At 40.8% G+C, this 25,193-nt stretch overlaps 1 protein-coding gene across 7 annotated transcripts in view; it reads right to left on the bottom strand.

The window, feature by feature from the left end:
• Positions 1-18,181, bottom strand: part of STXBP5 (syntaxin binding protein 5) — a 114,497-nt gene extending 96,316 nt beyond the window's left edge. For 4 of the 7 annotated variants that reach the window (XM_035320376.1, XM_035320378.1, XM_035320377.1 and 1 more), the window contains exons 1-2: positions 17,766-18,180; positions 15,997-16,094 (exon numbers count right to left, since the gene is read on the bottom strand). In XM_035320376.1, the coding sequence (XP_035176267.1) occupies positions 15,997-16,094; positions 17,766-17,918 (251 nt within the window). In that variant the 5' untranslated portion in view covers positions 17,919-18,180. Of the gene's footprint in view, positions 1-15,996; positions 16,095-17,765 lie in introns of all 7 variants that reach the window. The other 3 variants (XM_035320372.1, XM_035320375.1, XM_035320373.1) reach the window with 1 other exon arrangement.
• Between the last annotated feature and the right edge of the window lie 7,012 nt (positions 18,182-25,193).

The raw sequence follows: 25,193 nt of genomic DNA, 5'->3' as shown, positions 1-25,193 counted from the left end.
AGAATGGCAACCCTCTAAGCAGGAACAAGCAACCCTGTTATACACGTACAGTTCTTAACAGATCTGTGGGAACTGAAAAAAATGAAGACAAGGATTAGCCTTCCTGCTGGTAAAGAATGCCACTTGAGCTAAGCTCAACACAAACATCTATAAGAAGAAAAAAAAAAAAAAAAAAAGCTGTCTTTCCCTACAAGAAGAAACTTTATTGGGCAAATTGCCTGCAGACTCGTTTCATTTCTTTCAAGCGCTAGAAGTCTGGAAGTGTTTTGCATGCAATCCCAACTACTTTTGCATCCAAGGGCTACAAACAAAACCTGTTTGATACACTAGCACAACAAGTCTGATTACTATTCAGTTTTCCCACGAATGGCCAAGGTCCCAGCTCCAGCCTCCAGGAAAGGCTGATTCATCAGAAATCACCAACAAATCCCCCCACATGTTCCAAGTCCGTGCGACTCTAAGCCTGGGAGAGCAGGTCACCTTCAAAGCTACTCTGCCATCAACAGGGCTGCCCAGTGCATACAAAGAAATGTCTCAATAGAATCAAGTTCCATCTCTTCCCACAAGCCACATACCTAAGACACATAGTTAAGCATACGTTTGATCCACCTGAATCAGAAAAGAAAGAAGAAAGTTAGATTATTAGGCCCAGACCACTTGAGATAGTTGCCAAGAGCATATCTGGGCTGGGTGCTGGAAGAGGCTACTCACCAACAAGTGCTACGACTAATGACATGGGCAGCACAATCCCAATCAACAATCAAAAACTGAAACGGTATTTTTGAAGTGACTCCACGAGAAAAAAAAATAAATCACCCAAATACACTGAAAATTGCAAACATTTATTATTAAAAAAAAAAAAAAGTTGGTCTGTGTTTAAAAGATAAACAGATTATTTCTGTTAACCAAAATTTCCCCTGCCATTCAAAACAGCAACAATCTCCTCAATCACAAGTGAGAAAGGCACACTAAGACCCCCACACTGGGCTGAGGCATGCATTACAGTCACAAAGGGACAAAAATGATATGCAGAATGGCAATTTTATATAATGGCTACTAATAAAGACAACCACAAAAGTAACAAGGAGTAACAGGTAGTGCCTTGAGCTATTAGGATACTTGAGGCTGCCTGGTGTTTCAAAAGTTATTAGTAGGAACTGAAAATATTCATAGAGATTCAGCGAACCTCACACAGACTGCATTTACACTGGTCATCTTTAAAGGTATTGTAATAATACAGTAAAAAGACTAACAAGTGTCCCCAACTGAGTAATTTCATTAGGAGTAAACTTCCCCCCAAATTAAGTACATTTTAACATTTACAATAATATGCTTTTTAATATAATAGACAAGAGGTTTCAGAATACAGTTGTGTTGTGTTTGTTTGTTTTTAAAGGGTATTTGTGTTTGGTTTGTTTTTTGTTTGTTTGTTTTTGAGGGGGTGGGAGGTAGGTTGTAGAATAGACCAAGTTTAGAACAGAAAACACATATCATCTTCAATGTCAAGTTTGGGTACAACTACTGTCCTAAGATGCTATCATGTTTTAAGAGTGGCACAAAGTAGTTTTCCCCCCTCAAATCTTACTCAGGACCACTAGCTTCTGACCTTGCTTAGCACTCTGTTCTAATTGCAATAATAACCTCAGCTACAGCCAAAAAAATAGCAGGAACGTTATCAGATCACAGTGTGATTATCACATTCAAGTTTCCGTGCCAGCTTCTTTAACATCAAAACTCACCAGTACGCCACACCAACACCCAGAATCACCCTTGGCGTTTTACATTAGACCACACCACATAAATTGTTTCATCAGCTCTTTAGGCATCAGACAAATTTTGCTTAAGCAGCAAGGATTATCCCCTTGCCACCAGACAGTACAGGCTTAGAGAATTTTAATTTGTGTGCTGTAAAAACAATCACCATGAGAAATACTGAGTTGAAATGAAGACGTGTGTGCAGCCACACAGCTAAGGATGTCTTTCCTCTGACAGGAGACAGCTGAAGACCACAGAAACCACTGCGCCGACTCAAACCAGAGGCCCGCACAGTCCGGCACTGTTCCCTACACCATCACTATGTGCTATGTAAGAACTGCACACAAACCTTGTTCATTTCCCTCCTGACTGCACTGGCACAACCTGCCTCCACCAACTCCTACAGCAGCAAATTCCACTACTCATCACATTCAGATTGAAAAATGCTTTCTACCATCTCTTTTAAATCAGTCAAGGACTACGTTAGTGAGTGCTCCCTAGCTGTTGTACTGTGGAATTTGCTGAATAACAGCTCAGCATGCATTTTAACTACTCTCCACTTGATGTTACAACCTTGATCATATTTACTCCTTCTCTTCTCTAAACTGAAGGGACCTAGCTTGTGTTTTTTTTTTTTATATATATATTTTTTTAAGTCTTCTTGTAAGGCAGCTCTTCTATTCTCAGTTATTTCAGTTTCCCTCCTCTGAATCCATGCCACCTTTCTTAAAATGCAGAAAGCAGAGAAACACAGGACTCAAAATGTGGGCACACCACTGTTTAACACAACAGCCAAGTGATGTTTTTTTGTTCGCCATGCACTTCCACATGTGTATTGGGCAGATTTTGGTAACAACAAACCAAAAAGCCAAGCTTCAGTAGCTGGTTCAGAGGAAACATACAGGCTACTCACTGATTTGGAGGTTTGTACTTCAACTTCTGCAACCAGTACGTGCCAAAGACCTAGTTTAAGCCAATCCCATTTTACTTTAGTCTATAATACACATTATAATTATATAACAGTGTATTACATGTTTCTAAACGTATTTAATATACAATATTATATTCAAGTAAATATTCAGTTGAATTCAAAGAGGTGAATTGCTATGAAGTTATATGCAAGACTTAAGAATTAAACATTTAAGTAGCACTCTTGGATTGAAGTAGAATCTCCAAAGTTTCTGCAGCCTCACTAGGAACTAATCTCTTGAAAATAGAGGAAGACTATGTTTGTAAAGGAAAATCCAACTTTAACCTGAAAGCTTGAAGGTAGGCAACAAGCACTTTATTTTTTTTTTTTTCTTGTTTTAGAAGCTATCCTTATTAAAAAGGGTTTCAGTAAAGTAACAGATACAAGTCTGTAAGTATTCTACCCAGGTCACGGTCAACTAGACATAGAGAAGCTAAGATCATTTTTGAGCACTTCAGGGATAAGAGCCTGCCCATAACCTCAACAAAGCTGTAAGGATTTCTACAACTTCTGTCAACCAAAATGAAATGCACCAGGTACTTCTGTTGCAGCCAGCTCCTGTTTACCTGGAGGAACTGGAGAGTTGGACTCAGTGATCCTCGTGGGTCCCTTCCAACTCTGGATATTCTATGATTTTTATGAAGTGGTGATACTGACCACCTGTAGTGCTTACTACGCCAAGGCAGATGACTTGACCCTCACGTGCAATAGTACTAACACGGCTTCATTTTTAGCTATTTTAGAATGGAGCAAACCTATTAAGATTACAATTTTTAGTGACTGTCAAATACTTGCATTTAATCTACACAATACCACTGGCCCCTTTGGAATTATAATCGCTGGTATTGTAATTGAGCTAGCTTTAAACCAAAAGTCCACTCTAAATACAGGACTGTTCTACAAAGCAGGGAACCAAACTGATACCCATGCATTCAAATATTTAACATTAACCCTCAAACTGTAGGGTATGTACTTGCAGATCAGTAAAGGTTAGTTTTTACTTTATTAACACTGCAGAGCTGTATTTGCAAACTGTAGTAACAAAAACCTTTATGGCTGTTAGCAGGAGTACTACATCATATGTGTTACACATAACTTTCCTTCATTAAATACATGTCTTCATTAAGTTTCAGACAACTTTTCTGTTGAAAACTACAGGGGGTAAAGAGGCTGCACAAATGCCATCAAAAACCTGGTCTGGAAATGACAGAATTCACTGTTAGTTGCACACAACAAGACCATCATGAAATACTGGAACTGCTTCTGTTTATTTGCTAAAATGCAAAACTGCAGTTCTTCGGTATATTCTAATCAAACTTCACTGTTACCGCCTTCTGGTAGCTGCTTCTCCCACTGGGAGTTGCTAGCCGAAAAAATGTATGATCAAAAGTTGGACAATTTGCTCAGGAAAAGCCAACACCTCTCCACAATTTACCTCTGCCCCCTGCCCCAAGAACAGCATTTATTTGATCTAGAAGTTACTGACAGAACATTCATATGGAAAACAAAACACGCAGTTCTTTTGAACTGCCATAGTTATAAAGTTAAGTAGTTTTTGTCCTTTGCTATTGAAGTAAGAAAAGGAGGTTATAGAAGTTAACTTCTGCTGCCTTTTCCTCACAGCATCCTCCTCAGCATGTATAAACTTCATTCTTCCATTCTATGTCACTACCCACCACCTATTTTTTTTTCTTTTTAAACAATTAAACAATCCCTTTCACTACTCAAGCAATTCGGACTATATTCACAGTACTTAGATACTTCCACAGACAGTGCCTGAAATAAAACAGGTACAGCAGTCAAGTACCCTGTGTCAACAGCCACATGGACTGTAGAAAATTAAAAAAATAAGTTTTGAACTTACATGCTTTTTGTTTGCTTTGTTGTTGTTGTATTTATTTATTAACAGAAATAAATATAAAAAGTTTTAAAAAGTAGAGTATTCTATAGGAATGGCTGCTATGTGAACATTATTTCCCTTGGCCAGCAGCCCTTATGAAAAGGCAGGGACATTATCTTAAAGAGGCAGGCTATTCAATCTCTTTTCTCCAAGCTCAGTAACTCACCAGGATTTCTTCCAAAAATGTTGTGTTTGTCACCTAATTATTTTAACAAATGAGGGGATATCACCTTGCCAGCAAGAGATCTCATTATATTTAGTCACCTAAATGGGAATTTATTGGGCAGGGGTGTCGAAGGAAGAGTTGTATTTTGCTTTTTTAGGTGGCTTTGCTTTTTATCTGACATCTAAAGGTGGCTGTGAAACTAATTTCACTGTGCCTGTTTACCACACAAGTTTCATACTTGTACAAAAGGGAATGCTGTGCAAATTATTGTTATGCAGCTCACTCTGCATATTGATAAGCATCACTAAAGCTTTAATACCAACACTACAAAGTTCAGTCAAGAATGTTTTTCAACTGTGAAGATGAACATCTGTTCTGTTTAACAAGGTAGTAAGACTGGATAGAGCATATGCTAAAAAAATACAAGCATGTTAATCCTATCAATTTAACATTAAGTGATCAGAAAAATTCAGCATTCTATTCTTTTTCCCTAATGAGCAAGTAGAAAAATGCAAATTGCTTTTGTCCATCTGCTGCTGAGCTGGTATTACTAGGCCACAAAGAGGCAGGACCTTCAGCAGAAGAGGTGATGAAAAACATTAGATACCAGTTGGATTACCTCTTTAGTTGGCTGTTCCCTAAGTGTTAAATATTTCATTTTACCATGAACCAAAGATCTGGTGTTAATTGAAGACATACAGAGTACATGCCTGGAAGCAGCTTCAAGAGGCTATGCAATGCACCCCTCTGCTTGAAATAACATTAATCACATGAACTAAAGCAGTAGCTCACCAAGCAGAGCCACAAGGGCCTCGCTTGCTTTGGATCTGCATCCTTTCTTTAGTTACTTGCTTTCCACATCTAAGGCAGCTCCTGTGGATGCTTTTCAGAAGAATACAGGAGCAGAATGAGACAATTAGTTCTTGGGAGAAACCTCTTGAAAAGGTGAGTCTAGTCTACAGTCTTCCAGGTGGAGAACCTGAGAGCCTCTCCCCCTTTCCTCTCTACCTGTGCTGCTCTCATGATCACTGCCGGTTTGAGCGGGACCTGTAAGAATTATTCTGGACATGGAAGTACTGGCCACTGCAATTTTCTCATCTAATTTTGAAAGGAAAATAAGATTTGAGTTGCCCAGACAGAAAACAGATTGTCACTACCTCGTTAAGACATTTATTAAACAAGAATCCAATGACATTCAGTAAAATTAACAAATAAAGAAGAGTAGCCCTAGTTATTCCTATCAAGGATGAACTTCTCCGTAGAACAGTGATCAGGCAGACAACTTTGCAAACTGCAGTGCTTCATACTGCACAGCACTTGGTCAAGTATTTCAAGATCAGAGTCACTTACTACAAAAAAAAGTTTCACAGGCTTTAATTAGCTCAGTCAATATAACCTTACATTTCTCAAATCATTTAATCTTGCAGTTTATTTTCTGCACTAGCAGGAAACACACATTTCAAGTGTCACCTACCTTCACTATTCTTGTCATTTAAGATAAGGATTTTCCATTCACTCTAAGTTTTACGTACAGAAACACCAATGCAGAGTAGAATTACTGTGGACACATGACTGGGGAAGCTGTACCCTGAATGCAAGTGAAAAAATTCACCTAATACAATTTAAGCTATATTAATTGCTGAGTTAAGATTGATTTTATCTCAATATAAGCACTACCAATACATAGCCTACTTATTTTATTTTTTTATTTTTTTTAATTTATTATTTTTTTAAAAAAAGAGAATCTTATGGATTTAAAATAGACTAAGTCTGTGCAGGAACTGATTATGTTAGAACTACTACTATGCAGACCAGGGCTTTCATCAGGTTGTACAGATCTCGGGCATAAAAGCATAAAGGCATCTCTTAACAAGGAGAGATTTTAACTGCAAGACAAAATGGTTCTCATTTGTGGCAGAGTCTCAAACAGAATATCAGTGTGTCAGATCAGACTAAATGATAGCCACGGAAGGAGTACTTTCATGAAACCACTGTAAAAATCAAGATGGATGTGGATTCAGAATGAATCTCCAGAGGTTGACAGAATTGCTACATATTTTAGAAATCAACTAATAAGGAATTTACCACTCCACCACAATCTTCATTAGTGAATATTTCAGTTGTAGCTATTTCCAAGACTCATTTTACACTGTGCCTAAACTCAGTGATGCAAATATCACTGCCAGTACTTTAAATTACGTTGTTAAACCTTTACGTGTACTTGCACTGGAAGTCAACACCAGTAGTAACTTAGTGTTCTCTTTGATAAACACAAGCTGTATTATTGTTATCAAGTGCCTACAACAGAAGTGTTGACACAAAAGGTCACTTCTGTACCACCAGCTGAATACTAAGAGGCTATGCCAAAGCATGGCCCTGATTAGCACTCAACTATCAATTACAATACTACAACTCAAACTTAAGTTCAGTAAAATAAGATAACTTCAAAAGCCAATGGAAGTGTCGTGGCAGTGGGTAAGCAATGCACTCTCATGCACAGTCTTGGTTCATGAGTACCATAAACTTTTTTCTCAGGTCAGCACACAAATAAATACTCTGTCTGTCAAAGAACAAGATCTCTGGAGAATTAGAGTCTTGTTTACCTAACCAGATGTACTTTGCAGGTCTAAGAATCAGCATTTTTCAAATAAATGAGCATGATCGGTTCAATGGTGCACTCCAGGACGGGTCACATCAAGAACAGCAAGAAGAAAAGAGAAGACCTAGAAGATTAAAGACTTACTGCAAAATTTACTCTCTCAGAACTGCTAAGGGCTTTTTTTTTTTTTTCCTCCCCAAATGCAAAACCATTACCAGATAGCTAAGATTAAGGACAATATTCCTAAAATTCAAGTTCTCCAGTATTGTTTAACTTCAAACAGGCATGTAACAAGTTACAGATTTGATTTTTTTTTTTTTTTTTTAACTGAAGTGCTACAAAGACAACCCTACAAAAAATTCTCCTATGGGAACCCTGATTTAAAAAAAAAAAAAAAAAAAAGTTTTTTTGTTGTTGTTTTTTACTGTTCCAAAAGCAGTAAACAACACAGGGAAAAAAAATAAATCAAGAAACAGATGTTCTAGAAGAGGAAGAAGATACATATCATGCAGTAACTGAGGGCACTTCCGATCACTTTAATTGGTTGGATGGTCACAATCAAAGAGAATGGGTGGTGCTCCTCAGGGGTCAGTAACGGAACCAGCACTGTTCAACATCTTGGCAAATGACATGGACAGTGAAACTCAGTGCACCCTCAGCAAGTTTGCTAATGACAACAGGCTGTGAGGGGCAGTCAACACGCTGGAGGGAAGGGATGCTATCTAGATAGAGCTGGACAGGCTTGAGAGGTGGGCCTATGTGAGCCTCATGAGGTTCAACAAGGCCAAGTGCAAGGTCCTGCACCTGGGTTAGGGCAATCCCGAGCACAAATACAGGCTGGGCAGAGAATGGATTGAGAGCAGCCCTGATGTAAAGGACTTTGGGGTGTTGGTAGATGAGAAGCTCAATATGAACCAGAAATGTGCACTTGTAGCCCAAAAGCCAGCGGTATCATGGGCTGCATCAAAAGGAGCATGGCCAGCAGGGTGAGGCAGAGCCCCCCTCTGCTCTGCCCTTGTGAGACCCCATCTGAAGTGCTGCATTCTGGTCTGGGGCCCCCAGTGCAAGAAGGACATGGAAGTATTAGAACAAGTCCAGAGCAGGGTCACAAAGATGATCAAGACGCTGGAGCACTTCTCCTATGAAGACAGGCTGAGGGAGCTGAGGTCTTTCAGCCTGGAGAAAAGAAGGCTCTGGGGAGAAGTTACAGCAGCCTTCTGATGGCTAAATGGGGCCTTACACAAAAGCAGAAGAGGCACTCCTTATCAGGCAGCATAGTGATAGGACAAGGACTAACAGCTTTAAACTAAAAGAAGGGAGATTTAGATTAGATATAAGGAAGAAATTATTCACTCAGAGGGTGGTGAGGCACTGGAACAGGCTGCCCAGAGAAGCTGTGGCTGCACCATCCCTGAAGTGTTCAAGGTCAGGCCGGATGGGTCTTTGAGCAACCTGGTCTGGTGGGAGGTGTCCCTGCCCATGGCAGGGGGGTTGGAACTGGGTGGTCTTTAACCAAAGATCATCCAACCCAAACCATTCTGTGATTGTGTGATAAAGGCACTCCGTAAGAACATTTAGCTTTGCCTTGTGAATTATTTTAAAAAACACAGATGTGCTGGACACTCAAAAGAAATCTAATGCAGTTACAAAATTTTTGACAAACAGGAAGTTTTGTTAGAAAGGGCTTACAATCTTAATTTGTGCTTTCAAGCTTTATCGCATCTCAAATCATGAGCCACTTCTGTTTTTCAAGCCATGACTACTATAACTGCTCATTTCTTCTCCTGCAGCAATAATGCTATTTCAGTTCTAAAAGCCCTTCCACAGTGACTGAGAAAGAACAAATCCAGTAAAATGTCGAATTAAGAGTTGGGCACTGTACCAGAAACCTGAAAGCCTAAGCTGGGTCCCAGCTGTCTAATTCCCTGTTACATTTTACCCTAAAATTCTGGTTCAGTGCTGTGAGGACAAAAACCATGAGATCACAAAACCTGCATCACTTCAGCATTTCACAGACAGCTAGAAGGTCCAAGGAAACAGACCCTGCTGGTGCTATGGTAAAGCCTGCAGCCTTGAAAACTTCACTTGTTTTCCAGAAGATATTCCCTACCCCAAGCTCACTATGACCCAGCAAGTTTCAGGTTGCAAGGCTACATCCATTAGGTTTCCACTTTGTCAGTAACATAGCTACAACAGGGATACAAAGTTTTTGTTATAAAATTCAATTTCATAAACTATAGTATGAGATTTAATACAATTATACCTCAGGTATTTATAAACAACAGTGATCACTACAAGCTCTTGTTCAGAATTACAAGACAAGAGATAATACTTCAAAAAGATGATGCATTCACTTTTCTTATTTTGATCATTAAGTCTCCTAGCATGAGTAATTATGAATTTTAAAAGCACACCCTCCTATACATTATGAACAATTCAGTCACAACTTTCTCTCTGTAGGACTCTGTATAATTCTCTGCATTTCTAAGAGTCACACCATATCATCATTTTGACCATACTTCATTACATTCAAAGGTTGATTTTCTTCATTTAAGGGATGGGGATATTTTCCCCCTTTTAAAAGCAAGCTGTATGAGAGCTAACAATATTCATGTGAACTAAGTGCTGAAAGATGTGATAAGAAATGTGGTAGCGTTTAAAGAAACAAAAATGTGATAAGATTAATGTATGCTACAACCAAAGTACTTTAAAAAAAACTCCTCTTCTATGTGAATTGGGTGGTGAGGTATCCAAAAAACATTTTCTCATTAATAGGTAATCACAGAGTTGCTCTGGCATGACACTGCTGCAATATTTTTTTAGAAGCTTTACTGATGTACTATTCTTCAAACAGAAACATTTGTTCAAAGTCCAGAAGAATGTGGGCATGGATTGAAACCATTCTCTTCTAACATCCACATGCCAAAAACCTGACACTCCAAAAAACATTAGTTTAGTTTGAGTTTAGTAGAATCACAGAATCATTTAGGTTGGACACAACCTATGATCCAGTCTCTCACTTGAAGCACTGCCAACGTCACAGTTAGACGCCTGCTCTGAAAAACTGAAGTCTTCGCTCTGAATACTACAAAAAGAACTCCAGTCATCTCCCTGCTGCCCCTCTGAAGGGAGAAAGAGCATGTATTCAGCTGCTTCAAAACAAACAAAAAACCAACTCAAGCTGATATTTCCGTAAGAGGAAAAAAAAAAAAAAAAATCACACTTCCTTCTGTAGTCTGAGCAATGCAAAAGAAAAGGAAGTATTGTTAATGGATATAACGTCACACATTTAACATAGAAATTTGTTAGAACTTTAGAGACTTCACTGATTTGCTTGAATTTTATTGTATACATCCACAGCAAAACTATTCAGATGCTGTAACAAGCATTTCATCAGAAACTGTAAGGAACCACCCATCCAGGCTTTGAGCTATTTTGATCGAAGAATTACAGTTGCGAGATCTTCTCACAAAGGCCAGAGAATGGAAGTCACATAAAGTAAGTTTTATGTGCCTCACATATATGAAAACTTCAGCCATTTGCTTACGTAAGAGACTTCTTTTACTGCTGAAAAGAATGGGGGGAAATGAACAGATGCTGACATTCAGAATGATTGGGATCTTCAGTTATTTAATGACGGAATGACAAACAACCTAATTTTTCTCCTTCCTGCGAACAGAGTTTGCAACAGGAAAAAACACTCTTTAAGTAAATAACCTATTCTGCTTGGAAATAAAGACTCCTGGCCAATTTGGTCTGTGTGGAAAGCATAACATTTACTCTATTAGTATCCCCTCTATTTTCAAGAGCTTCTGGTGGAAATGGTCTTCTTTTTAGAATTCTCTCCATCATGAGAGAAGTTGAGCTGCAAGTTGGAAATGCATGTTTTTTCAAAGGCATGAAGCACCAATAATAATACTGTAATTGTTGGCAGACAATCAAAACGTGACTTACTTGATCTACTGTCCTAGTTTTGCTATTGAGAAATTAAAGCACAGAAAACTGAACTACCTTGTTTAAGATGGAGCAGTTAAACAGCAGGCAGCAAGTTTCCTTCAAATTATCTGCTTTCGCTTCAAAACTTATCCTACCTCCTGTCACAGTCAGCTGAGCTTCTCTGTTTTCAAGGCCAAGGCCCTGTACAACTAGTAACAAAGTTTTCAGGAAACATCATTCCAAATACTGACGGATCCTGAAAAAGTGCTTTTCATGTTTATCAAACCTCTTCACTACACAAATGCTGTTGCATTCAGGTCACATTTGACTCCTAGAGGGACTTTCAAGTGGAAGAGTGAGAGTAAACGAGCACTGAAGCAGGCCCGTTACCCACGACACTGGAAGCCATCAGGATGTCACAGAACAGAGTCCACCCCATTGCACCACACAGGTTAAGTACGACCTTAACTACATACACCCAACTCATTAGAAGGTTTTGGTATGTGCTGGGAAAGCAACACACGGATGGTTGTTATGCATTAAACTTCCATAACATTCTGACTATGTGTCCTGTTGTAACGGTACAGGTATGCTCAGGAAAGAAACAAAACATAGATGAACATTTTAGAGCTTTATATCCAACACATCTGGGACAGGAGACCAGAAGGTGATAGCAACACTTATAACAACAGCTAAATGGCTTTGCATATGGAGAAGATGATGAAACCGGCCTGCAAAGACAGGTGAGGCCCCCAGAAGCTTATGCTGCTGTTGAAATTTGAGATGTATTAATGGTGAGAAAACTGTTCCTTGCGGGGAACACATTCACGAGCATCCAACACTGCAGCAAAGTAAGCCTGAGGTGGAAATGCCACACATGAAGGCCAGGCCACCAGCCAAGACTCAAAACACCTCAACCAGCTAGAATGAGTGTCCTTCGATCAACACAATGAACGCAGAGGAACAGCTGGATCGCAGAGTGGGTAATTGTGAATGTGGACAAGATAAGCTAATTCAAGTTTTTAATGCTGCTCCAAAGTGCACTTAGGCTCTTGTTCTTATCGCATCACTCAGTTTCTCCTGAAATACAGGACACAAAATTAAACTGCTCGATTATTTTCGACAGCTCCTAATGTCAGGGAGGATTTTCATGCCACCTGGCTGTTCTATGTCAAGAGCAGAAAGTTCAGGATCTGACACCTCTCCAGGTTTATATTCTATTATGCTATACACACTTTGTAACTTTTCCCAATACACAGGAAAAGGACCAAGATTTTCTCCATAGCTAAAAACAGAAAAAAAAAAAAAAAAAGAAGAATCCTCTTAACAGCTCAGAAATGTTGCTTTTTATTAAGCAGTATCAGTCAGTCTCAGAAACACTTGCTACCTAAGTCCCAGTTAGAAATATTTATAAGTAACTCTGGAAATGAAATCAAGTTTTTTGTTGTTGCTGTTGATTTGTTTGTTGATTTCAAAGGGGTGGGGGCAGGATACAAGCTATATGCAGCTCAAATTAAGCTGGTGAATACTGCTAAACTACCACTTCGCTGACTCATGAGAGTAAAGTTTTACTTTAAAAGTTTAAGAAAAGGTCTCTTTCTACTACTTTACGGACTTCTCTCCCTCTTGAAACTACAAGGTCTAGAACCAACTGCTGGTTATGAGAATGAAATTGTGAAGTTCTATCTTTCTATCTCTAGCATGCTAACTCACCAACTCCATGGTGCTCTTCTGATTTTAACTGCTCAACCTTATGATAGGGACAAACACTATTAAAGTAGTAATTCTATTTCCAATCTGATTAGTGAAACATGCAACCTGTACTTTAGCATTTCCATTTTCACAATTACGTCATGGACTTAGAGAGCTTAATACCATGTTGATGTTACTTTGTATTTATTTACCTCTAATTGATAAATATACCAAATCAGTGAACTCCCATTGTATTTCTGTCCACAAATCCTGGTTCTTCAGAAAAAGCTTTAGTTCTACTGTGACATGTCACTGTACCAATAGTAGAGATAGCAGTATTTGTGCATTAAAATGCATTTTTTCTTCCACTGGTGCTTACAGAGTCCTCAAAATTAAGAACAAGATGGGAGTACAACTAAGAAAATTCCTGCTCACATTAACCTTTTCTAGACAATACTGAAGTTAAAATAACTGAACTGAAAACTGCTCAAATACAGAGAACATGTTCTATAAAGGGACTAGCTCATAAATTGCTGTAAGTAAATCAGGGCTGTAGTATTCACTAGTATATAAAGAAATTAAATTTAAACCAGGTTAGTACATTTCTTAAGAGCATTTTATCTTTAATACCCTTTCAAAAAAAGAAAAAAAAAAAACACCCTGTTGCTTTGCAGTTACTCAGATCACCTATTTGCAATAGAAAGGAATTGAAAGCCTGACAAGCTGCATCCATACTTGAAGACACAAGAAAAACACTAATACCCAACTCCCATCCACCAGTAGACAATGAAGGAAGCATTATCCTTTACTTCTATACCCTCACAACAGAAGAGGAAAATAAGGATTGACTTTCCTTACACTTTTAAAATTTAGTTCTCAATGAATACCTCTTTATTCACTCTCATTTTTCCTAGTTCACACCTCATGTCAATTAAGATACACTTCTGCAGCTCTAAGGAGAGAGTGGCTCCCACTTAGATTACATGTAATGAATCCTTGCATGTAATTTATCATTAGTAAAAGCCCCAGCAGGTAAGACATCCTATAGGTTAACAGTAACTTTGTGGTTCAGTTTTTGTCTGTGAGGAGTAAGGGGAAGTAAACAGCTCTTGCAAGTTCCGCTCCTTCCCAGAGAGCGGTCTTCCTAGGTTTCACTAGGCAGAAAGTGAGAGGCTGGTTGTACGTTTCGAGTGTATCTGAATCTATCCCCTCTGCCTGCAACTTTCCCTCCCCAAAAGCAAGTAAATCACAGGAGATACAACTTCTGCAGCGCTGTTGGGTTACTGGGCTAACCAATCAGGCTAAACAGAGGGCTTTAAAACAGTTCTTCCAAGACTCAAAGTCAGTACTGAGATGGATACTGACCTTCGTTAAGTTAGTGGAACACAAATGTTTCAGCCTCAGCATGAAACTTCTTCCCTTAGGAAACATTTTCTGTTCATGTTACTGCTTCCTCTCACAGCAACCGTTGCTTCCCTCACAATCCTGCTAGGCTTCTCCTGGTTATTTAGAAAGCAATTCACACTCAGAAATCACAGGTGTAGTCATTGCTAAGTGACAAGAAATATGTTTTTAATCAAGTAATCATAAGGCAACCTACATCATCATATTGCTGTAAAGTACAGGCAAGTAAGCTCTAAGTAAGTGCATGTTGTTCTCTCCCTCCAACCCCAATCCTTACTTCATTTTGCTCTCCCATCTATTCTACCAATACGAGAGCAATTAAAACCAACAGAGCCTCGCATACCCTTCAATTTCATTTAAATCAAACGCAACACCTTTTTAAAAACTAAAATTTATTAAGTGTAGTTTTGAATATTTTACTGAGAGCACTTCACAGTCATTACTGTTGACCACTGAGAGTTGACAGATCTTGGGAGTTCATAACTTCATAGACATCATACAAGTTACTTCAGTTCACTCTTCTTTACTACTCTTTACTACTCTTCTTTAACACTCTTTTACACTTCTTTACACTTCTTCTTTAACACTCTTCTTTTACTACTTCTTTACTACTCTTCTTTAACACTGAAGTTCTAACTTTTCAACTTGTAAAAGACAACCCTTCTAAGACAGTTAACCTTAGACAGAACACTGATGTTACAGAAGGAAACAAAATGTCCACTTGCAGAGTAACGTAATTAACAAAGGAAAGAGAATGATGAGATTTACCTGCAGTTTAAAGAGAATTAACTCAATTTTTCTAGCAAGATGGCTAAGCCTTCTCCAAAAACGTCAGAATTCAGACAATTCCAGAACAATAGAGAAATTAACCCATTCTACTCTGTTGAAAAGTAAGGTTTAGGCAATGTTAGTGTGGATTAAAAGAATTTACAGGGCACCTTCTTTAAAATAAAAGTTTAAACACATATGTTATTATGTGGCTTTAGTAGTACAGTATGGGTGTGGCACCATATGGCTACAAACATATGGACAGTTCAACTTTTTATTGAACAAGAAGCAGCAGCGTTACTGTTGGTTTATTCCATGTATTTAATCTGCTCTTCTCAGTCAGTTACAAACTATTAGTGAGATACTGTTCCCACACCCTTTAAGGTCCCCACCTGAAACTACCTTTTGGCAATACAGAAGTAGTAAGAACTACACTATTACAACATTTCTCTCAAGAACAAAAAAAAACAAGCAGCATGGAGTTTTATAATTCCATTGGATAGAGCAGAAAAATGAAATAGACCCTCAGACAGATCTCTTTTTATAGCAGCTGACAGTGCTTCAAAATTGTCAGCGTGTTGGTAATTCTCTACGAAATGTATATATTAACTGCAGATAAGGGGGACTAGGCAGCCATACCTCATAGCATCAACACAACCTGAACTGACTCACAACAAGCAAAACAGTACTTTCCCCCCCTTCTGCATACCTGGCTCCCACCACATATCTGAATGGCTCCAGCAGCTGAATCAAAACATCACTTGTGTGAGGTACGCTAATTTCCTTTTCAGAATATAAAAGGATACAGTCTTAATGCTCCAGTCTGAGTCCCGATGGCCAGTATTTTCTGAACAGGATCAAATGCCAGGGCTGAAGGCTGATAGGGGAAGCCATGGCGCACAGTCTAACAAGCACCGTAGTAATGATGGGACAAGCAGCAGAACAAAAATAAACAGAAACAATATCATATGTTAGGGAATAGGATTCAGCATTAATCACAATTAAGAAAGGAACCAACAGATTGAGAATAACAGCTGTCCTATACGCACCAATTATAAAATATTTTTTTTTAAGTCGATCCAGTCATTCACCCTTGATCACCAAATGACAGTCATACTTACTGAATCTTAATGTGAATCTTGCATTATTTCTGTACAAAGACTATCAATATGGCATTTTATTTTCCCATCCATGTCATTCTCTGACTACTCCTATTTTAGCCTTAAGAATGGCACTACACCATTAAAATCTGCAATGTTCCTGGGAAGTTTGGCAACAAAGCCAGACTTGTTGTCAGAACTGTTACGAATTACTACACCTGCTTGTCAGAGCTACCTCAGTTTCACTCCAACAGGCCCCACATGACAGTGCAAACTCTCTCATCACCTTTACAATAAATAAATAAATAAATAAAATCGACCCAACCTCCACAGAGCATCTCTCTCAACCTCTGCTTCCCCTCAAAGCCAACAAATAAATGCTTCTGAAAATAGACAAACAAAAAACATGCCATAAAAACAGACCAAGCCCCCTTAACCAAGGAATTCTTTCTCAATATGAAGCAGTTGGCACATTTTGGTTTCTGATTAGCCAAGACTAATTTGGTAATCGACCAAGCAACAATCCCATTACACTTCTCAGGCTGCAATTAATCAGAATCAAGAAGAATAAAAGCATTATCTATTCTGACTTCTAGTATACATGTATGCAACGTAAGCCATACAAACACTGGCTTTTCAACTGCAAAACCTTTAGTTTAACTCAGGGTTATTTTAGGACGTCATAAATGCATAGCAAACTTCTGATAGACTCCTTTTACTTCAATGAAGTTACAGGCATAGCTCACAACTCTCAGTATTTACAGTGAATAAAATCTAAGTAGTAGTAGCCCTGCTCTTTCTTGTGTCCTTTGTGAGCAACTTGTAAAAGTGGCAGAAACGCCTGCAATACTGGATAAAACAAGGAGGCGAATCCACAAACAAGCTCAGCCATATCAAGCTAGGCCACGGGTGCATTGTAAAGATAAAAATGGGTATTGATATTCAAATCAGTTTTTATTCCTCTAGGTACAGCTGGCGGATTAATTCGCTGCATCATTTTCCAAAAGCGTGCGGGCACTAACTGCAGTTATTGTATCACACGCAAGCAAATTAAAAAAAAAAAAAAAAAAAAAAAAAAAAAGAACTTTTCCCCCGTCTCCGGAGAACCTTTGCAACAGCAGCCCCGGCGACTTGGCAACATACTGCAGCCAGAGCACCACCAACGTCTACAGCCCCTCCAGGCGCAAAGGCAGCGGGGAGCCGCGTTCCCCGGCACGCAGAGCCCCAGAGCCCGTCCTCGGGGCCCGTCAGCTCCCGCTGAAAGGCCGCGCTAAGGCTGGGCATCCCTCCCTCCTCCATCCCGCTTTCCCCACGAAGCCCGGGCGCACCCCGTCGGCACCGAGCCCTGCAAGCCTCCGGGCAAGCTGCTTGCGGACGCGGCCACCGCTTCCCCCGCCGGGCCCCCCCCCCCCCCCCCCGCCGTCCCCCGCCGTCCCCCGACCCCCCAGGGCGCACCCCGAGGCCGCCGCGTTCACCTTGCAGAGCTGGAAGTGCTCGGACTGGAGCGTCTCCTGGATTTCGCTCTCCCGGTTGCCCGCCTGCTGCTGCTGCGCGGCGGACGACGCCGAGGCGGCGGACGAGACCGCCGTCAGCCCGTCCAGCACCTTCCTGATGTTAAATTTCCTCATGGCTCGCGGCGGCGCCGAGGCAAGAGCCGAGCGGGGAGCGCCGCCGCCCGCCCCGCCGGCGGCAGACGAGCCCCCGCGGGAGGGCGACGCGCTAGTCCGGCAGCGCAGCGGCGCTCCTCATCGGGGCCCGGCGGCTGGAGCCAAGCAAACGGCGCCCGGTCAGCCCGCTGTGCTGCTGCTGCCGCCGCTGCCCGGCCCGGCCCCGCCCGCCGGGGGCTCACGGCTCGCCCCGGGCCCGGCCCCGCCCCCGCCCCCCCCGCACCCGGTGCCCCCCGGCTCCCCGCCCGCCGCAGTCCCTGCTCCCCCCCCTTCCCCGCCGCCTCGCAGCGCCTTCCCCTCCCTCCCTCCCTTCAGCCCCGGCACCCTCCGCCCCCTCGGAGCTGCGTGTGCCGCCAGCCAGTCACCGGCGGGGCTTCTCCCGGCTGCTGCCGCTGCCCGCCCCCGCAGCCACCAGCCTCCCCCCACCCCTCCTCCTCCTCCTCCTTCTCCTCCTCCTCCTCCTCGGGCCGCCTCGCGGTCGCTCCCCCTTGCCTGACAACGCGGAAGCGCAGCGCCCCGGGGGGGCGGCAGCGGCGGCAGCAGCAGCAGGAGGAGGAGGAGCGGTGCCAGGGCTCGCAGTGGCCGCGCATGCGCCTCCACAGGGCCGGCACCCGGATGTGGCGGTGCCTGCTCCCCCCTCGGTGCCGCGACGAGGGGAGCGGGCACCGGGGTCCGCGTGGGGCCGGGGCCGGGGCCGTCGCGGCGGCGGGAGAGCGGGGACGGGAGCCCCGCGCCGCGTGTGGGCAGGGAGCAGGGGGCGGCGGTGTGCGGCTCCGCCGAGGAGCGCCGGCTGCCGGTGCGGCGGGACCGTTAACGGCCGCGCTTCCTCACAGCCTCCCCCGAGCGGCGCCGGCAGCGGCACGCAGCGACAGGGGGCTCCGGGCCGCCGGCCTGTGCCCTGCCTTTGTTTTGCCGTCACTAGTCGGTCGTATTCTTGTATTTTTCCCTTAGTGGCTCAGGTGACGGTTGGTATTCTCCCCTCAATCATGGTGTGTTGCTGAAGATAATTATTGTGTGTGACTCCTTCCAGATAGTTCAAGTAAAACTGGGCCATCAGTTATCACTTCTGGAGGAAACCTTGTTTCTCAGGACATGGGCCCGCATCCCCCAGCTGCAGCAGGAATTCCTGAGCAGGAGAAGGCTCAGCCCACGGTAAAATGGCATTTACAAGTGGTGCTTTCAGCCCCAGAGCCAGGCGTGCACTATCAGCGCGCTCAGTGTGACACTGCACAGACAAATAAGCGCAATCAGAATGCTGCAAAATAGTTATGATGCACCCACAATAACCTCAAAAGCAAAAGTTCCACAGACTTTCTTAGACCTCTATCCCCATGTCAGTTTAAAGCCATATTCCCAGCAGGTTTAGGTGTATAAACAAAAGAAACCAGGGCAGCTTACACACTCATATGAAGTGACTGCCTAATGAACTTGGAGAGCTGTCCACCTGTGTAACCAGGACTGCTGGACACTTCCTCAAATTACCTTGGTGAACGTGAAAGAATGCTTCCAGAAATGACAAAAATCCTAAAGTAAATAAAAGTAGACTTAAATAAGCCTCCTTAAATATCTGATAATAAAATCAATTTAATTTTAAGAGAGAAGTGTGTGCATTTTCAATGTCTTTAATTATCCATCATATATTTTATCTAACAGGCTGGAAGTTACAGAAATAATGTCTATTTTTTCCCATCTACTCACACATGCTTATTGCAGCATACTAAACTGTGAAGAAAACTTCTGGAACTCAACTGTGCTTGACTGAATAGTAAACACTGATTGTTACAGGTATAGATAACGCATGCGTGTATAACTTGAAGAATGTAAATACTAGTCCATCAAAGTCCTGTTACCAGCATACGTCAGGCCAGGCCCTGCAAGTTTTCCTAGCTACAAGATTGGTATCGCATCTACTCTCATTATCTATATTAATTATTTATAGAAATTGTTAAGGAAAACAACCTCAAAACCTGCTGAAGAATTAAAGGCCTTTATAAGCCCTCCTTTTGCATACTGCAGTCACTTTTTTTTGCCCTCCAATATACATGGCCCTTGACTCCATTCTTTACCTGTGTTATATATATTTAGAGGAGAGATTGCATTTCATTTTCTGTTTAGATTAGCACTGAAAGCAAGGAGGACCTGTACCAATCCTTGCAAACATTTATACAAGATATATATTGCAATATATACAAGGTAGAGACAACAGCATTTCTCTTCTCTCACTCTTTGTAGTCAATGCCATTCTGTTACAACTCCTGTAAAAAGTGAATGACAATCTTCTGTCGCACTGGGACATAAGTGGGAGCAGTAGTAGGACTTTCATTTTATGGTTTTATATCAAGCATCCCCATTATCTCTCAAGATTTAGCTGCTGTGTTTCAGAACTTCGTTGAGGTCTCCTGCTCTTACCCAACAGCCACATCCTGTTTACAAAACAGACTGACTCTGCCTTATTTCCTTAGTTCATGTTGCCTGCTCAGACCTTCCGGACACTGATGTCTGAATGTGTTATACCCCCATCCAAAGCCTGAGTGACTTACACAGCTGAGGATGAAGCAATCAGACCAAACTAGACGGCAACCGCTTTGTGTTCTACTGTGACAGGATCCATCTGTGACAGAGCCACAGTTAAATGTTCACAAGTCAGCCCTCCAGCAGTGCAACTTCATGGGCTATGCAAATCCCTGCTACCAAATGAATCTACTTGGCTTTAGTCTTCTTTGCCTGCCTTTTCTTACTGATCCTGTTATCTCCTGCTCCTTGAAAAGGAGAGGAAAAGTCACTTGCTCCTTTCTTGATCCATTTTCTACAGTTACCACATTTGCAACCACTATTCCTTGTAGGTGTTTAAGGCACGGTGCACATAGTGTTGGTATACGTACCAGTACAGTCCCACAGACCACAGTTGTCAGAGGTCAGACTTCAGTTGATGGGTCTTTTGCCTCAAGATAATCACCATAACTTTATGGATAACTGGAACGCAGCCATCACCGTGCTTATGGTCTTTATTTTTTGTCAGGGGCAGGCGGTGGTAAACCACCAAAGCATTAGCATGAAGAGGGGATAGAATGATAGCAGTCCTGCACAAGCCAGAATGAGTAAAATCTCACCCCGTTATAATGCATGCTAAGACTTCGTAGAATAATCCCAGAGCAGTGGGTAGGTAATAAAGGGACAAGTCCTCTCATAGTGATTTTCATTAGTTCATATGTACACCCAAAAGTGCTGCTGGTTGTATCCAGAGAAGTTCACATACTCCAGGTGATTTTCACGCCATAATTATTGCACTACTCAGCACAAATGAGGAAAGGACCACCAGAAAGGGCCTCAAGATCTCTGCTTGGCCTGTAACCTCACTAAAGCTTTTGACAGTCGGTCAACCTTTGAAGACTAATGAAGAGACTTAGCTTTCCTGAGAACTTCTTAATGGTGCTTAGTCACTCACACTGCAGAGTTAGAATTGACTGAGACCTAGCCAAACATTTCCTTGCTATAAATAGAAAGAAGCTGGGATACATTTTTGAACTAATCTTATTCAGGTTGTTTTACTTAACTGCATTGGACAGGACAGTGTAACCACAGCTCCAAGTGAGTTTTGGAATCTTTCCTGGCTGCTGGGAAACTGCTCAGGTTCTTTAGACTGTGAACTGCTTTTATTTTTTTATTTTTTTTTATTTTATTTTCTATTAGTCTGTATTAATGAAAAATCCAAGGAGGACTTCCAGCTTCAGGTGAATTTTTTGGTATTTCTGCAGCTTACATGCTGTAAGCAAGAAGGAAATGGAGAGCATGTGTTAATTAGTGGGTTGGTCCCTAGAGAAAGCTCTGATAGGATTTGCCATAACCTCAGCTGGAAATAAAATGTCTACTGTTTGTAAGTTCTCCCATTTCAGACACAATCCCATTGACCATTCCTGTAATGATACAATGAGTTCCTGCTGCATCTGGAAGCCAGCGTGGTCTTTGGCGGCCTCACAGGTTATAGGCTTCTTTTATTAAAGACCTATGGAACAGCGTGACTAACACCTCGTGTATGGATGCAACTAGGCAGAAAGAGGGCATATCTGCTCCTGAAGGGGCTGCACCAAAATTCCTGCATTTTGAGCTCTGGCCAGTATAGTGAGATGTGTATACGTTGGTTGTTGAAGTATGGATTAGGAAGGCTTCTCAGCATTTGTCTACACAACCAGCAGAGGAGTGTCCATGTTGTTGCTTTGTGTTGAGCTAGAACATGGCAAAAGAAGCTGATACTGCTGTCTTAGGAAGCATTTAAGGATACTGTTAGCATTTGACCAGCATAGATCTGACTGTTGGCTGATACCAGTGATATACGACACAAGGCCAATATGCACAACAAGGAAGAGTACATAAGGCAGAAGGAAGGTACTAAAGCAGCACTATACGATGAAAATTTGAGACTCGTGAAAAGGTCGTGCACCGTCCTCCGTAGTGTCTCAAAGATGCCTTTGTCTGACCACTGTCACCTTGGACCAGACAAAGACAGTGTCAGCTATTGAAATATACACAGAAATTTACCGTTTCTAGTGAAAGCACATTTATTGCTTATTATCTATTGACCTATTTATGTATTATTCTCATCTTTACTGAAGGTACACAGTCCTTTTAAAAAAATGTTGTAGTTAAGCATCCATCTGTCACTCTTTACACAGAAAATTAGTTATGCCAAAGAAATATTTAAGGAGGATGTTAACACCACATTTTTTGTTTTCAAATTTACTTCCATTACTTTCAGCCACATCTTCAGTACCTAAGGTTAGGTCATCTTAGCAGCACAGTCTGACTGATTTGGCTCCAGCCAATCCTTTCCTTTTATCATTGTCTTCTGATGGAGTAATTTATTTTTCTGCTCATCCAAATCTTCTATGGCCAGTGCAGGCACTTAATTAATTTTATTCTTATGTTGTACTGAAATGCACAGTTCTTTTTTGTTCATGCAGTCTGTCAATTTCCTCTGCTTCCTATATCACGTTTTACTTGAGCCTGGGACAGTTCAGTGTTAAGAATAGAGGCATTTCACCTACTCTATCCTCATTCTTTTAGTTACAACAGCTTCCTCAGTTTTTTTGAATCCTTTAAATTAATATCTCATGCAATTAAAATAGGTAGTTTTGGTGCTTCTTTTTTTCTTCATGATTTTTAGCGTAAGGAGCATAAACCTAGGAGCAGGTTTCAGGACTCAGAATTCCTCCCTTCTCATTTTCTTGTCACAACTAAGCACCACCATGGCTAGGCAGCCCCAGAATGAGCTGTTTCAAGCACAGTGTTGTACTTTGGCTCCTAAAATCCACATCTGCCATACTTCTTTGTCATATTCTTTCAGTCCTAATTTTATTTTTATGGATACTTTCTTGTGTGGGAATTCATCTCAGTGTTTATTTCTCACTTGAAATGGAGTGTTTTGGGCTTCTTGATCTCTGCATATTTATAATAAAATCATTACTTAGATATTTCTAGTGGACAGTTTACAGGAGGAACATGTAATATATGCAGTCAATATTTAAGTTTGCTTAGCATGTTGTAATTTTTTTTCTTAGATGCCAAAGTTAAATTGCAAATAATGATACAGAGGAATTGCAAATAATGATACTGAGGAATTTCCAATTTTAACCTGACTTAGGCCATCACTTCAACACGTTCCCTTCACATATTCCCTTCAGTGCCATCTGTGCACCTTTTTACATGATGTATAAGCTTAAGCAACATCAGGAGAAGAGATGGTTACTCAACCACATACAAAACTTGCATTATTATTTGCATTAGGTCATATTTCTTCTGTAATTGGATCTATTTTGAGAAGTACTTGAAACATATTAGTGCAGAATCATATAAGCACAGAATAACTGAGGTTGAAAGGGACTTCTGGAGGTCATCTGGTCCAACTGTCCACTCAGTCATAAGCTAGATCGAACTTCAAAGTTAGATCATGTTTCTCGTGGTTGTGTCCACTTTTAGCATATATCCAAAGATGGAGATTCTGTTCTTTTGTATTATTACAAAATGAAAACACAATTTCACGTGCCATGATCTGCATTTTGCTGTTTTCATATTTTAACACTGGCAGTAGGCCTGAGCCAGGATTAAAGCCTCAGGCGTAAAATGCTAATACACCCAGAACAGGTTTTGAACAAGACAAGGCTTTTATCCATATAGAAAAAATGTATGGCTTAATACTTTACTGAATAATGAAAATTGTTTTGTATGTATTTATCATACACTTTATGGTCTTCAGTCAACTATAATACAAGTGCTTGTTATTACAATGCCACTTTGAGACCTGCATAACAGAGTGAAGCAAAATATGAAATACAATCTGTCTTCATTAAAAGGCAGCAAAATATTGCAAGTGAAATCAACACAAGCTTTATAAAATAGTTAAATTAAGATGAAGTATGAGTGTCTGCCAAGAGAAGGAGGGTTTTCTTGGACTAAATGAATTAAAGCTAAAATATGATGAACAAAACTAATTTATCCATTCTTAAACAGAATTATAGTGCTGCAATTTAGAAAAAAAAAAATGTCTTTCAAATTTAATGATCTGTTTATATATAGTATTTTGTACCAAGTGTAGCATTTCAGACAGGATCTTTCATCAATGAGTCATTTTAAGTGACTACCCACTACAATGAAAAAAAGTTCACATTTTATTATTGTCATTGTAATTATGGCCCGTTAGCTGGGAGGGGATTCCTATTGTACAGTAGTTTAGCAATCTAGACAAGTACTCATTTGGACTACAGAAACATAAGTCTTTGATTAAAAATGGCTAGTATTTCACTAGTATGTTTTCTTTTTAAATTAGAAGTAATGAATTACATAAACTGCAAGGCTAAAAAACCAAGCAGACAGACTATTCCTTTAATGATGTTGAAGGTAGAAGACCCAAAATGTGTGTATGCTTCATTTCATTATAGGTTTTTAATTTATTTTATTTTCATTCATGTTACCATTTTCTGTGAATATAAACACTTCTTTTAACACTATTGATATTCAGAAATAATAATGCCAGATATGTATTTAAATTTTCTGATTAGCTCAGTTGTGCAAGAAAGATTCAGATGTCAAGTCAATTGAAAGATTTCCCATAAAAAATAGAGTATTCTATATGGTTTTAACTTCATTGCAAGCACAGCAGATAGAACCTCTTTATGTGTCTTCTCCTATCCCTCCCAAACAGTGAAACAGGAGGTGAAATGTAATGACAGCTGAAACTTTCCA

This window comes from Oxyura jamaicensis, chromosome 3, assembly GCF_011077185.1.
Source record: "Oxyura jamaicensis isolate SHBP4307 breed ruddy duck chromosome 3, BPBGC_Ojam_1.0, whole genome shotgun sequence".
Classification (NCBI taxonomy): Eukaryota; Metazoa; Chordata; class Aves; order Anseriformes; family Anatidae; genus Oxyura; species Oxyura jamaicensis.
The sequence above is the reverse complement of the archived record's forward strand: the minus strand, read 5'-3'. Positions and strand labels throughout refer to the sequence as shown.